The 13,769-nt window shown below is 47.1% G+C and overlaps 1 protein-coding gene across 1 annotated transcript; it reads left to right on the top strand.

The window, feature by feature from the left end:
- Positions 1–1,919: 1,919 nt before the first annotated feature.
- LOC131282148 (ras-related and estrogen-regulated growth inhibitor-like protein) lies at positions 1,920–13,626 on the top strand. Its single transcript, XM_058311548.1, has 4 exons — positions 1,920–1,995; positions 8,676–8,989; positions 12,732–12,900; positions 13,490–13,626. Exons 1-4 carry the CDS (start codon positions 1,920–1,922, stop codon positions 13,624–13,626), a joined length of 696 nt encoding a protein of 231 aa, XP_058167531.1.
- The last annotated feature ends 143 nt before the right edge of the window (positions 13,627–13,769 follow it).

The raw sequence follows: 13,769 nt of genomic DNA on the forward strand, positions 1-13,769 counted from the left end.
AGAGTGGCCTTTGATCGTGTCTGGTTTTCCCGGGAAAGCACTCCCGGTCACGAGTCACATTTTAATGCACCCGAAAGTGGCCAGTGGGTGATGTTTCCGCCGGTTGTTGTCGCTTCCGGAAACCGGACCATATGCGGTGTGTGATGAAGGACGTTTCCTTCGTTCGCATGATTTTCTCTCATCACGCGTCGGGAATGAGTTTCGGGCGTGTCGTGGACGTAATGAAGCGACCGCTTCTGAAGGACTAATCGACAATGAACGATAATACTGCGCCTACACGTGTCGATAACGGCGTAATCTAGATACCAGAAACGGGTTCGATTCGAGCAGACGGATTTATTTGACGTTCGGTCAGTCTGCTGGATGGATCTCTATTCAAAAGCCACCGATTTGAGCTGATAAGAGCCGGAACGGTAGGCTGCGGTTAGCAGAAGGATTCAATATGCGAATTTCAATGGAAACACGTTTCCGTTTCGGATGTGTTCTAAAGAACATACCAGAAGCTTTCAACAACACACAACCGCACGTGACCATCGATAGTTGGTTGGTTACTTTCTCCGAATTTTTAGTTCATGTTCAGGTGACAGATGTCCTCCGTAGGTTAGGCTTCCAAACTAGTTTCGTCTAAAAATGTTTTACAAAAAATAACACCCATGCAGATGTTCGATGTGTACGGCTTTCCAGCATCGTTCAACGTGGGTAGGAGTGGAAATTGGTTCTCAAAAGGAGAATACACCCACGCAGGTAGTCCAACATTATCGGTGGAAATTCTCTTCCTATTCCAGCGTAGGATGTTCCTCCTGTGTATGAACCTTCGAAAAACAGGGTGGTTTGAAACCCCCTCCATGTGACGTCATATTCCACAACGGTGACGTCTTCGATGTATTTCTTCCGGCGATTCTCTTCGCCAAGAATCGTGACTTGTAAATCTCATACATCATTAACCGCACGCTGGAGGTTGATTTTATTTGAAACTGTTTTGCCACGCAGTGGGTGGGATGGAGGGGTGGGGGGAGGGAGTTTTCCTCACCCAACGAATGCAAATAATAGGGTACACGTGCTTACTGGAGGCGTTCCATCACCCATTTTGCCGCCCGAAAACTAGCCCACTCTTAACCGACAGTTCGTAGGATCTAAAAAAATGTCTTAGTCGGAAAACGTTTGTCCCAGAGCCAGCCACCATGCGCCTCCATTTTTCGGTTGAGTGCTGTTTTTCTTTTTCCAACCAACCAGATCAGTCCAACAGAAGGAAATTTTGATAATTTTTGGAATGAAAATTGATTAGCTGGAAAGGGCAACTCATTTGGGAGCACTAATTTATTGTGAAAAAGATTGTTGGATGACACGCAATTTTTCTAGGATGTGATGATAAAGATCTTTAGAGCGACACGTGCTTGGGAAGGAAGCAAACCGTCGGCAAATAAAATTCAATTAAACGCTAATTAATACTTTCTTCCACTCGTCTTCGGGGCAGATTTTACAACCCGCAGCTAATAAGGATGGACACAAGACAAGACTGACACAAGACAAGACGGACATAAACACGTGCGATAGATAATGAAACACTTCGATTTCTTCTCTCTTCAGTGTTTCTGCTTTTTGGTCTCGTGCGACGTAAGGACGGTTGTCTGCACGAGAAAAGTTTTGGTTTCTTGCCTTGCGTAGAATGTGGGAAAAGAAAAACTACCCACAAAACAAGAACCCCATCCTTCCGACTCATTATCTGATTTCAAAATGGTCATCCCTCTTGCTTGAATCTCCAGATGTCTAGACATGTCCAGCGTCACGTGTCGTGCCACGACATTTCCCCCACGATGCATCCCTTAAAGTGGACCGTAGTTAAAAGAATTGTTCTTCACTTTTTTCCACCTCTTTCAGCTTCAGAACGCCACAACCCGTACAGTAGAAACGTGAACAAGATGAAGACGGAGGAGAAAACGAACGTGCCACGTGTGCGGATAGCTGTCCTCGGGAACGTGGATGTCGGAAAGTCTGGTAAGTGAAAAAAAAAACTAATACGAAGGGGGAAAGGGCGATGCTAACTTTTCCCACGTGTTCACGATTAATTATCCAAAAGAACTCGTTTCCCATAAACCGAACTTCGGGTAGTAAGGTTGGCGAAAAGTTATTGCAAACCAAATATCGATCTGATTTCTTCGCCGAATAAACGAGGAAAATGGATGAAAATATACAAAGGTTTCAGGGCAGCAAAAACCCGAACTCTCTCGGACACATGCGTGAGATCTTCAGCTTGATCAATTAGTGCTCCAGTTCGTTGTTTGATAATAAACAATGGTCAAGTTCGAAGCCTTGGACACACAAAACAACATACGGGTTGCGGGCAGCGATGGGGAACATGGTCCGTATGGGTGCAACATGGTGCTACTTTGCCTCCATTTTGCGCCCCCAAGTTTTTCTTTTCCCTCCCAATTTCCCTGAGCCCACTCAACCTTGACAGTGAGGGTGCGGACCCCCGAAGCGCTTGCTGTCCGGAGGCAAGGATTGTTAGTTTTTCCTATTTATTAAACAATCTTACACTGCGCTTGTGAGCGATCGTGAAAAATTGAACACATCTTCGGCACGTCCATCTGTTGCGTGCGACCGTGAAAATCGTGCGACTGTGGGTGCGAGCCGGTGGGGGGAAGCTCATAAAATTATGAGTGGATTTGTTTTCATTTCTTCCCAGCGGGGGTTTAGCGTTGGTTCCACAGTTTTGCCATTCGATTCCCACCCGATGGGAGGAAAGAATAGTAAAATTTGCGATTTTTCTTCCGTTGGGATGGGGTTTTCGGATTGCTTAAAATAAATGATCGATGATTTCGGTGAATGATTCGTGCAGAGTTTTCAAATCATCCACGAACGCGAAGCGTGTGCATCCGATAATTTCGCGAGCAGCACAACTCGAACCACAAACACACGCACACGTTAACGACTGCAGAACGGGAACGTGTCACGCTAAAACGAGAGCCGCCTACGAGAAACCCGGCCGGTCGGTGTTTGGCACGCGGTGCGATTATTCGTACCGAGCGCTAAGAAAACACTTTCCATCCTATCCGGCGGTGGCGAAGGCGGCGGCTTTCCGTTCGGTTTTGTGTTTCAATATTTTAGTTTCTCGTTTCAGTTGCGTTTCTTGAGTGACTCACCGCAATGAGGCGAGGGAAAGAAACAGAACGCAACGCTCCAAGTAGGTTTTTGGTGTTTCAAAAGCACAGCTCAATCATTGCTTGAAAGGAGGGAAAATCCCCAAAACTTTACCAACCGCCCGGGTTCAAGAGTGAGTTGGCACGCGGTCAGCCACGGCTGGGAAAACTGCTGGGGGGGGGGGGGGGGGGGGGGATTCTAGTGACAGCGGAAAAGTTGTCGTTCCGCCTGAGGAAAGCGAACAAAAACCAAACCTCCGTTTCGTGTTTTCTTTTCTCTCTCCGACGGTGAAGCTGTTTTCCTTTGCCAAAAATTTACCGAAAGGGGTTTATGCTGATGGTGTTTCGTAATTTTTCCTTCCCCTGACGGCGATTATGAAACTGTCACTCAACGCCAGGAACGCTGCCAACGATGCTCAGCTGCTGCTTTCCGGTATCAGTCCGGCCCGGCCGGTGGCCAAAACCGGTGCCAAATGGTGATCGATTTGTTTTGCTATCCATTTGTATCCCCTTCCGATCCGATCTTTATTGAACGCGGTGGAAAATTCCCATCCCCGGGAAGAAAACGACCCAGGCATATAGCTCATGCTGAGGCTTTATTTTAAAATTACCCACCTCGTTTTCTCAATCCTCCTCAGGAGAACCTTTTACTCGTTTTGGGGTTTCACCTGGACTTTCGTGATGAATTGGAACGCTCAAGGCCGCACCGATGTCGACGCCCTGCGCTGTCCCCAAGATCCGGGTGGTGGTAAAAGGAAAATATATAATCACCTCAAAAACGGGTGAGCCAACCCAAATTGCACCATCCAACGGAGTTGTTGGCCATTGAAAAGTCCCCATTCACGATCGAACTCTCTAAGAGGTGTTAGGTTCCCGTAGGAAGAAGAGGAAAAAGTCCCCGAATGCACTGCCTATAAATCCACCCTCGGCGGCAAAGGAAAACAAATAAAAGTGCCGCTAAAAACCGGTTCTCCAGCCGCACACCGGGACTCTCTTCTGGGCCGTTGTGTGCAGGTGTGTTGGGTCAAACTTTTCCGCACTGCTCGCATCCCTACACCGACGTACTTTTATTACCATCCCTTACGTTTGAATGCACCCGGGCCGGTTGCAATAAAATGCGCGAAACGGTTTGTTTACGTTAGGTGTATGCACATTTTATCTGAATGGAGGATTTTCTGCCCCATCCCTGGTGAATCCCGTGCTCGCTCGTTGCAATTCTGAGTCGTCATATTGAAGGGGTAATTTGCCTTCCAATTGCACCGCTCTCTCTCTCTCTCTCCCTCTCTCCTTGAGGTGCTGTTGTATCGGCTCAACTGAACGCTTTGCAAGCGAAAGATGTTGCAACATTTTCCCTCAGGCGGAGCGAAAGAACTACTTTTAGCCCATCACTTTTCCAATGCGGAGTGAGAAAGAGATTCACGAGGGGCCTACAATTCAAAATGGGGGAAAAAAACACAAAGGTGCCAAACGTGCTGAACCATTCTAGACGATTCAGACGTCTTTCGTCAGCCACCTCTGACGACAGTAGCGTCGTAAATGAAGCTGCACGTCAGTGGAAAGAAGCGAGAACCAATCGCACGGTTCCGAATGGAATGCGTTAAATTCTAACACTGGATAGTTTCTCGCAAGAAAAGTAGAAAACAATTCGATCGTTATCGAATAATAATGTTTTTGTTTTCCTTGCCGTACAAAAAAGGTAATGTAATATAGAAAAAAGAAATCTATTTTGTTTCGTAGAAATTTGTTTATTGGATTAGTTTTATTGCTTTTGAAATCAGTGTTTACCAATGAAAGTAAAGATGTAATGTAGTACAAAATTTTGTAATCCTTTTGTCATAATGAAATATGTTTAATTTTCAAAAAGTCAAAAGTGCACGGTTTTTCTTCAATGTTTCCATCATAAGTGCATCAGTAGTCATTTGAGATGTTATTGGTCTTTTTTGAATTATTTTATCAATTTTAACGTATGTTTAACGAAACAGTTGTTTCAGTTAATTTAACTTTCGAACCACATTTCTGCCCTTATCCATTGCAAAGTATTTAGATGAGATCGTTTGGATGATACGGGTGGGAGATCTTTTAGATATTTTTCTACTTTTACCTAAACAAAGTTAAACACCGCTCATCACCTCCTCCCAGCCGTCATTCATTCCTTCTCCCCTTTATCACTGTTTAATGCAAAACAGTTCGAGTGGATGATGAAGTAGTAAACATTTACCTCCGCATTTTGCGCGATGGAAAACTAGTGTGATCACGCGGCGACTGCATGTTGCACCCGTGTTGCAGAATTGCCTCCCGCCGAGTGCATTAGTGTTCGCCCTTACATCGGCTCCGTTTGAGGTCAATCATTGTTTTCAACCCCTTGCCAATGCTTTTCCGGTGGAACCGAAGTGGATTGTGCGAGTGTTTTTCCTCCCCCTTTTGTTGGAAAATTGATTTATCAAGCGTAACCCGATGCGCACTCGGACGTTCCGGGGGTCCTCTGTCGTTTGGTAAAGTGGTGCATCGGGTCAGATCAAAGCTCGATCACGCCATCCTATCACTCAGCGCAGGACGGTGGGTGCTTTCCGGGTTTGTCTTCGGGTGGGTGAGAATTAATAGCGGGCCTCGACACCACCCTTGGAGCTGCTTTGGAGTGAAAGACACCGGTTTCAAGGATGTGAAACGAGTGTTTCCTTTCTCCCTCGGAAGACGAAGGGTTGTGAGGTTTTGTTACGGCTCTTTTGATGGTTCTACTGAAATGGGGACATTTTTCACCTCATGCATCGCATGTAGGAAGCAAAAGTGTTACTTCCTGCCGGGTTACGTCCTTCCGAGCGCGCATTCAACAGGTCATGTGTTACATACAAAGAAACAAAAGGTAACATGAAAGAGGTCCTTTTGTTCCACTCAGTTGCTCTTTTCCCCGACCAGCAAACGGTTACGAAACTCTTCGAGAAAGTGGACCTCCACGAAATCAATCGATGTGTGAAGATATATTATTGTGACACTCACAGAAGACGCAAAAAACGGGCAACTTCCGGCTAGTGGAGCAATTGGACAGACAAACTTTGCTGAAGAAAATGCGGGAAGGTTCTATCGAACGATTAGCAGCCCACCCAGTAGCCCTCCTCTGCATCCGCCTCCGGCTTCACATTTAACACGTCCTGGCAGGTTTTTTGGGTGGAAAAGACCACCCCCAAACACTGCTCGTCGATGGTGCGATGTACACGCATCATTTATCATTGACAACGGCCAGTCGAACGTGAGCTCCGGTGGCCAGCCTCCCGCGTTGACAGCGTGTGGCCGTTGACCTCAATTATTCAGCTCGCGAGTTCGCGACGTTCCGTGCTGGCCGGCAGTGTTTTCCCACCGCATCTTTCCACCCCGCCACGCGATGGACTCGAAAGATAGTCTAGGTGCCGACTCCCGGCGTTGAGTGGGCGGATGTAACCGGGCCCACCTTGATTGACAGCTCAATTCGGTGACAGTGTTTGTCAAACTCGCACACCGGTCCTGAAGGGAAAATCGATCGGGCGCTTCGCCGACAACCGGATGCTTGTTTTTTGTTTTCAAATTGACGTTCTCTTTATTTTTCCGGGCAGCAGAAAGAGAAAAATACTTCTCGCAAACGGTCATTTTTCTTTACACCGCTTTTCCATCCTCACGGAATGGATCGTTTTGGAGAAGAAAGTTGAAAGGCGAATAAAAACAAAACGGCCGCATGAAACATGAAAGCCAAAAACCCCCACAAACCGCCCGCCAAGGTCACCCGTCGCGTTTGCAGATGTTTGTCAAATGTATCAATTATCTCAAACACTTACGTAGAGCGGCCACTTTCATCACACCGCTGGCTGGTGGGCGACCCATTTGAGGGGTTCTTTTTGGAACTAGGTGGGGCAGGGTGAAAAAGAGAAAAGCGCACCGAAACTCCCGATGGCATCCCGCGTACTGACGATGTCTTTGACCCAGATAACGGGCAATGGTGGTTTTGAGCTACCCTCCCGGTAGATCAGTCTTCTGCTTTCCGGTCGATCAGTCAGTCGGTCATAAACGCCAGAACCGCTGGCAGTTTTCCTGTGCCTCCCCCTCTTTTTTCCTGTGGTCCCTCCACAAGAGGCCATTAGTGCGGAGGTCAGCCTCGTACTCTTCCGCGTCGTTTACGAGCGACAAAATGGAAACATTTTCAACACACTCCCTCGCCCCCGGACCTAACCCGGTCGGAGAGTTCCCCGGGGTTTTTGGAGAGGAAGTGCACATGCACGAGCGAAACGGCGCACGCACGCGGGAAAACTGATCTTGTGGAAAACTTCATTGCGGTAACGTGTTGCAACACCCGACACACATGCAGCTACTTCTGCCCGAATGGCGTAATGATCACGTAGATGTCACTTTACCGAAAATTTAAAAAAAAAAAAAAAGGAAACAGATATCGACCGACATATTGGGGTTAAGGGGAAGCTTAGAAAAATGCGTGCAGCAAAGCGTAAATAATGGATGTGTTTGGCTAATACGAATTAATTCTGCACGACCTCGGGGCTAATGTTGGTTCATTATTTTGAACATATCGACGCGAACGTTCAAAACATCCCATCATCATCGGTGTGGAGAATTTTTCTCGTTTTTCGTATGATGATGATGACGGGGGTTGGTTTATTTTCTGCTCGATTATTGATCTCAAGGTTGAGTAAAATTTCTTCCTGAAATTTGCTACGGGAAAAGAAGCAGAGGAAAGAATATTTTCTAGTTCGATTTTGAAAAATGTAACATAGTTCTTTTGTATCTTATTTAGTTAAATAACGTGACTGGAAGCGTTTACCAAAGAACTGACAAAATTCCAACAACTTTGACCATTACGAATTATCCGGAAATTGTTACCGTATAAATGCTAGACATGAAAACTGTACAATTAGCTTGAACTCATTAACGATTGGATTCATGGATATTTTACGTACTTCTTCGTGGAACGGATTAGTAGACGGACTGTTCAGTCTTTTTCGTAATTATCGTTTTCAGTGTAATTTGTATTGTATGAAAATTTAATTTTTTACTATTTTTTATTCAAACAAAGCACCCAAATCCCTGCTTGCATCTGGTTGGAAAAGGCCATACCGTTTGGAAATGTTTTGCCAGACATGTTGTGTAGCACGTCATAAAAATGGCAAGTGAATATAAAGATGGCATTGCAAATAAAAACTACGATACTTTAGCGTGACGCCGTTGGCTTGATTTGGGTCAGGGTTGGAGCTAGTAATATAGCAAGTGCAACTACATGTAGTTGCCTTTTACTTCCTGGCGCCAGCCGAAGGGGCGTAAGAAAAGCTGTGCAGATGCAGATAGAGCCGCGCCCAGCTGCGCCCGCTGGGGGCCATTTCTCGTGGCGGCCACATGTCAGCGGTCGGGCGGAAGTGGACACAGCACATGGTGGCACGTGTGTTGTCCGCGCCACTGGTGGTTTGGTGCGGGTCTTGGGAAGTCAGCCGTCTTCGTGGTACCGTTTGTTTGCAGTGTGGCTTATTTTTAACGAGTTCTGTTCTGTCTTGTGTCCGTTTGCAGCCCTCACCGTGCGCTACCTGACCCGGCGGTTCATCGGCGAGTACAGCTCCAACACCGATCTGTTGTACAAGCAGACCGTCACGCTGGACAGCGGCGTGCTGGACGTGGAGATCGTCGACATCTCGGCGGAGAACGACAACGGTTTCCCGGTCGAGCAGATCCAGTGGGCCGACGCGTGCCTCATCGTCTACAGCATCACCGACCGGAGCAGCTACGAGTACGCCCAGCGGTCGCTGGCCGAGCTCCGTCAGCTGCAGAACGCCCCCTCGGCCTACCTGGTCGGCAACAAGGCCGACCTGGACCACCTGCGCGAGGTAAGCCAACGAACCCACTTGACTTCCGACATCGGAAACTCATCAACCCCGCCGAGGGTCCGGTACTCCCTCGCTCACTGCCCACCGGAGTGCAATCGTCCCGTGTTCGATGAGCTTACCTGGATAATTGCACTCTCGCTATTTCCCCAGCGGTGATAGGAAAATTGACTCCCGACTTCTTCGATGAACAACCCGATGGAAACTTGATGCCATCGTCAAGCGCTTCCGAGCGTTGGTGACAAGGCGTACCTAAGCCCGCACCACTCGGAAGCACATTCTGGACAAATATTTGCATAGCCTGTTTCACGCAGAACCCACGCCCGTTCAAGGTCCCCCCCCACTTCAAGTGGTAACTAATCTATGCTCCGGCATTTCCGTTTGCATGAACTCGGTCGGCCGGTCGGAGCACACTTGCCGCCACCTACGCCACCGACGCCACCGACGCCAATGATGATGATGATGATTATACTGCTGAAAAACGATGCCATCCTGGCGTTCTGACATTCCTCAGTGTTTCGCTTGAAGCATAACGCGAAAGGCGCTTCTCGCACACAAAATGAGACGTTGCGCGCACGCAAAACTGGGTCGCACGGTCTGGTGGATGGTTTTTGTGGAGAAAATTCATAATTAAGTCCGTAACCGCGACCTTCCGCGGCAGCCCGGGTTTTCCACTTTCCATTTCAACGGCCTTACCGGTGCTGTACTGGTTTGGCAAACTGGTTTGGAACGCTGCAAAAGTCTCCCAACGCATACGCTTTTTCGCAGCGAGTTTAAAGCAACACCATCGGTGGAGCAGCTCATCTTTCACTGGCCTTTTTTCTGTTTCACTTGATGATGATGTTACATATTTCATTTTGTTTTTGGTTTTGTGTGTGTGTGTGTGTGGGTCGGCAGTTGAGCAAACCATCGGTTTACCCGCGGCCAACATGCACCATAAAAGAATGAAATAAGGTAGATGCGTACGTTAATTAGAGCATGACGTGAAATTGAATGGAACATGAGGCGTGAACGTTGAACGCTCGCTCGTCTCCCATAGCACTCGCAAAATGCTAGCAAGGTTGAGAATGGCCAGAACGAAGGAAAAATGTATTAAATTGTTCGTCTCGCCGTCGAAATGGAGGAGTATTAAATTAGGGAACGATCTTTTCCTTTAAATTTTTCTCCCGATCGACGAACATTCTCCGTACCTTCGGTCGTCGTCGGCGCTGTGTTGGTTGGTGTGTAGCTTAAAATGATTTTCCAACATCGCTTCTCACAACCGAGCATCATGCTCCATCCACGCTGGAGTTTTTTTTTTCTTGTAATATTTGTTTAGCTTTTCTTACCATCCGTTCAATCCATTAGCGATAACAGCACACTCGGCGCATCGATCGGAAGAACATTCTCCATGCTCGATGGATAAACATACCAGAGCATACCCTGGGTTTCCCTCCAGGTGTGTTGATGGTGGTGGTTTTATTTTAAATATTTTCATCCCCACACCCTCAAACTGGCCCGCCTCCGTACCAAACACCAGGCGTCTCCATTTCACAGCGTGCGAAATTGTTACCAGGGGCTCCCGGTTCGGTTCGAACGGCTTACGGTTCGGATTGTCATTCCAATGATTTCTTCCGATTCCACGTAGCACGTGATCGGGGTGTGATCGTGTATTGCCTCAAGGAAAATCATATGTTCGGCATTTTTCGCTCGTCCGTCGAATAAATCAATTAACGATCACTACCAAACTGATCACGGGGTGCTTTAGCCCGGGTGTGAAATGTGCTACGTTTTTTATATCATAAGTCCATCCTGTGAGCGCTTCAATTATGCTGCCGGACATCTGCCACACCATATTTTTCATTGGTTCATATTTTTGCGAGCGAATTCTTACTTTGTTTAAAAATGGTGCTCTCCTGACTTTTCAAGGGACGTTCAATCGTGTGAGGAAAAGTTATTTGTACTAAAAATAAACTAACCGACTCAACGTGGAAATATGCCCCGATAGGATTCGTTTACATCAGCTGTGCGTGGGGAAAGTAATGTGCATCTTGCGGTGGGAGTCTTAACGATCTTTCCGATGCACAGCAAGTGTGACTTGATGCCGCCGATGACGATGATTAATGTACGTCCGATGTGTGAAGGCTGACGCAAAGTGATTCTGCTAGATGGCGTTCGTCAATATTTCAAGCCTACATTTGAAAAGGATGGAAATTGAATCTATCATTATATAATATAAACTTGTAATGAAGGTTGTGATCAATTGTTTGGTAATAAGTTTAATGTAGTACCAATCCAAAGGAGGAATTATTGAAATTTGTGCTTTAGCAACTCGTGCAATTTTATATGAATTTATTCTCCCTTCATAAACGGAGCGATCTTTTTGGCACGACAATGAATGTTTACACTAAGTCCCGCACCGGGCACGACATCTCAGCGTGGTTGGTGAAAGATTTATTCAATAAAGATCCATACGAGAGGTGCATCGAGCCATCTGGCAATGCACGATCGATTGATGGATAAATCAACAATCCCGTTTGAAAGACAGCAAAACGGGGAGTTATAAACCGTTTGGCCCCGGGGTTCGGTTGGCGCAGGATTAATTTCAGTGTCGACCTCCAAACCCATCTTCAGGCACCTGTTGACGTTGATCCGCATTCATTAGTCACGCTTGCCGCACAACAACGGCACGACTTCCCGACCAAATCGGCCCTCGGCCCGGGACGGTAAGGTGCGGGAGGAATTAGGGTTCGCCCAAACCGAGTGCCTCTCATTAACACGTGTAATTTGGCACAGGGCGCACGGCCAAGTGTCCTCCAACCGAACGCACGACCTTCCCCTGGCACGTCTGATCCGGCTGGTCCCGGGACCTTTAACGACCAGACAGCCCGCGGCTGCCGGCGGCTTGTTAGTGGCTAATCGAAATTAATTATGATGCCATCTCCCGGTCGGCGCCGTTCGCCACTCCGACGAGGGCCGGAATGGGATGATGGTTCATTGCAAAGCAGCATGAAAAGAAGCAAACAACCCGATCCTAACACGACAGCTCGCGGACTCGAACATTGTCCAGAGCACACTATCTGGTTTGACCTACTTTTTTCCCCTCGGTGCGGCGATGCCAGAGATTGGCCGGGTTTTGTCGTGGGCGCCAAAACTATAAGTGGCCGAGGGCGAATCCTCTCGTTCTTTTTCTGTTTCGAATTTGCAAGGATCCAACGCGCGATTAAGATGTCACTGAATGAGCTGTCAGATTTCGGCGACGGTTCGTTCACCTTGGGCCCGGGGGTGCCAATTTGTTACACGATGTTTTTCCAATCTTTTCCGACCCCGCGATCAGCATTATGAATTGAGCTGACACGGGAAGATGGCGGTTCGCAACTGATCGCACGAGGGGCTTCGTTGACAAATGTTTTGTTTTGAATCCTGGTTGGAAAACTCGTGCTCGTGTTTTGCTTTATTTTTTTTGCATCGCTGGTGAATCATCAACCGGCATCCCGCCTAGCTCAGAAAAATACAAAACACATATGCAAATATTTGTTAAATGATCCCGTGATGGCAAAAAAAAACCCAAACCCGAACCCGAACGAGATAAATAATTTCCAAACACTGAAAAACACTTAACCCAGTTTCCGGTGTCACGCCGGCGGCGGCCTGACAGATTTGTACGGAATTCAATTTGTTAACCTTCATACACTCGCGCATGGTTTGGTGCACATTTTTCAACCAGTAACACGTTTTGCTCTTCTGCTCTGTTTCGCCCGCTCAGGTTCAGGAAACGGAAGGAGCATCGCTGGCCGCATCGCACGCGATCGGATTCTGCGAGGTTTCCGTCGCCGACAACACGCCCGCCCTCTACAAGGCCTTCGAGCGGCTGCTGGTGGAATCGCGGGCCCGCCCGGTTAAGCCGCGCAAGTTTTCCGTCAGCAAAATGTTCGGTAAGTTGAGTGGAATGATTTGTAATATGATCTGTTTTGTTTTGGTCCGTTTTTTTGTTTAGTTTTTTTATCAGAACTCTTTTTTAATGCGTCCTAGTGTTTGACACTTTTTTTTACAAAAATTTATATTTTTCCTCGCTGAAACAAATTCATCTCTGCAAAACACCCAATGTCGATAAAGAATAACTATGATTAACATAAAATAATACAATCGTAGTATTTTTTAAACTAAAAAGTACGAGTAGTAAAAATATGTGTGAATTAAAAGCGATTTTTCACACGTCATTTAGGAAGCTTTTATTTTTAAACATAAAAATAAGTTATTTTCAGGATCCTGTAGAATGCCAATGAATTAAATTCAATAAAGCAAAAGCAGATTATAAGTCAGTTAACAGAAAAAAGGACTTCAATCACGTGTGCCTTTTACTCCTTATCCTACTCTCGAAGTATTCCAATGAGTTTCCACAAACTGGTTCACTTACCCTGTATGAATTTTAATTCGAGGAAATTTAATTTTGATTTGCAGAAAAACAAACCGTTGGAAGGTTTTATTTATTTCCCCTTTCGCGTTTGCTTTCGCCCATGACAGGAACACTGATCGGAAGCAACGGCACCCGGCAGCCCCCGGTCAGCCAGGGTACGGTCGTCCCCTGCCACAAGGGCGAGCTGCACAAGTCGCGGGTGATGAAGCGTCGCCAGGCCTTCACCGCCACTGCCTCCCTATGACCGACGTCCACCACCGCCGAAGACAGCAACTAAGCGCGACGCCATTGAAGGCATTCAGCGGACGGCAGCGAGATTCGGCTGCACCATCGGGATAAGCTCAAGAGAGGGAATCGATGGGAGGTGGGGGCTGGAAAAACCAGACC

The sequence above is a fragment of the Anopheles ziemanni genome, chromosome 2 (assembly GCF_943734765.1).
Source record: "Anopheles ziemanni chromosome 2, idAnoZiCoDA_A2_x.2, whole genome shotgun sequence".
In the NCBI taxonomy this organism is placed as follows: Eukaryota; Metazoa; Arthropoda; class Insecta; order Diptera; family Culicidae; genus Anopheles; species Anopheles ziemanni.

Coding starts and splice junctions, on each gene's coding strand:
- LOC131282148 (XM_058311548.1), top strand. CDS start 1,920: ATGAAGACGGAGGAGAAAACGAACGTGCCACGTGTGCGGATAGCTGTC. Junction 1,996..8,675: donor CGTGGATGTCGGAAAGTCTG/GTAAGTGAAAAA, acceptor GTCCGTTTGCAG/CCCTCACCGTGCGCTACCTG. Junction 8,990..12,731: donor ACCTGGACCACCTGCGCGAG/GTAAGCCAACGA, acceptor TCGCCCGCTCAG/GTTCAGGAAACGGAAGGAGC.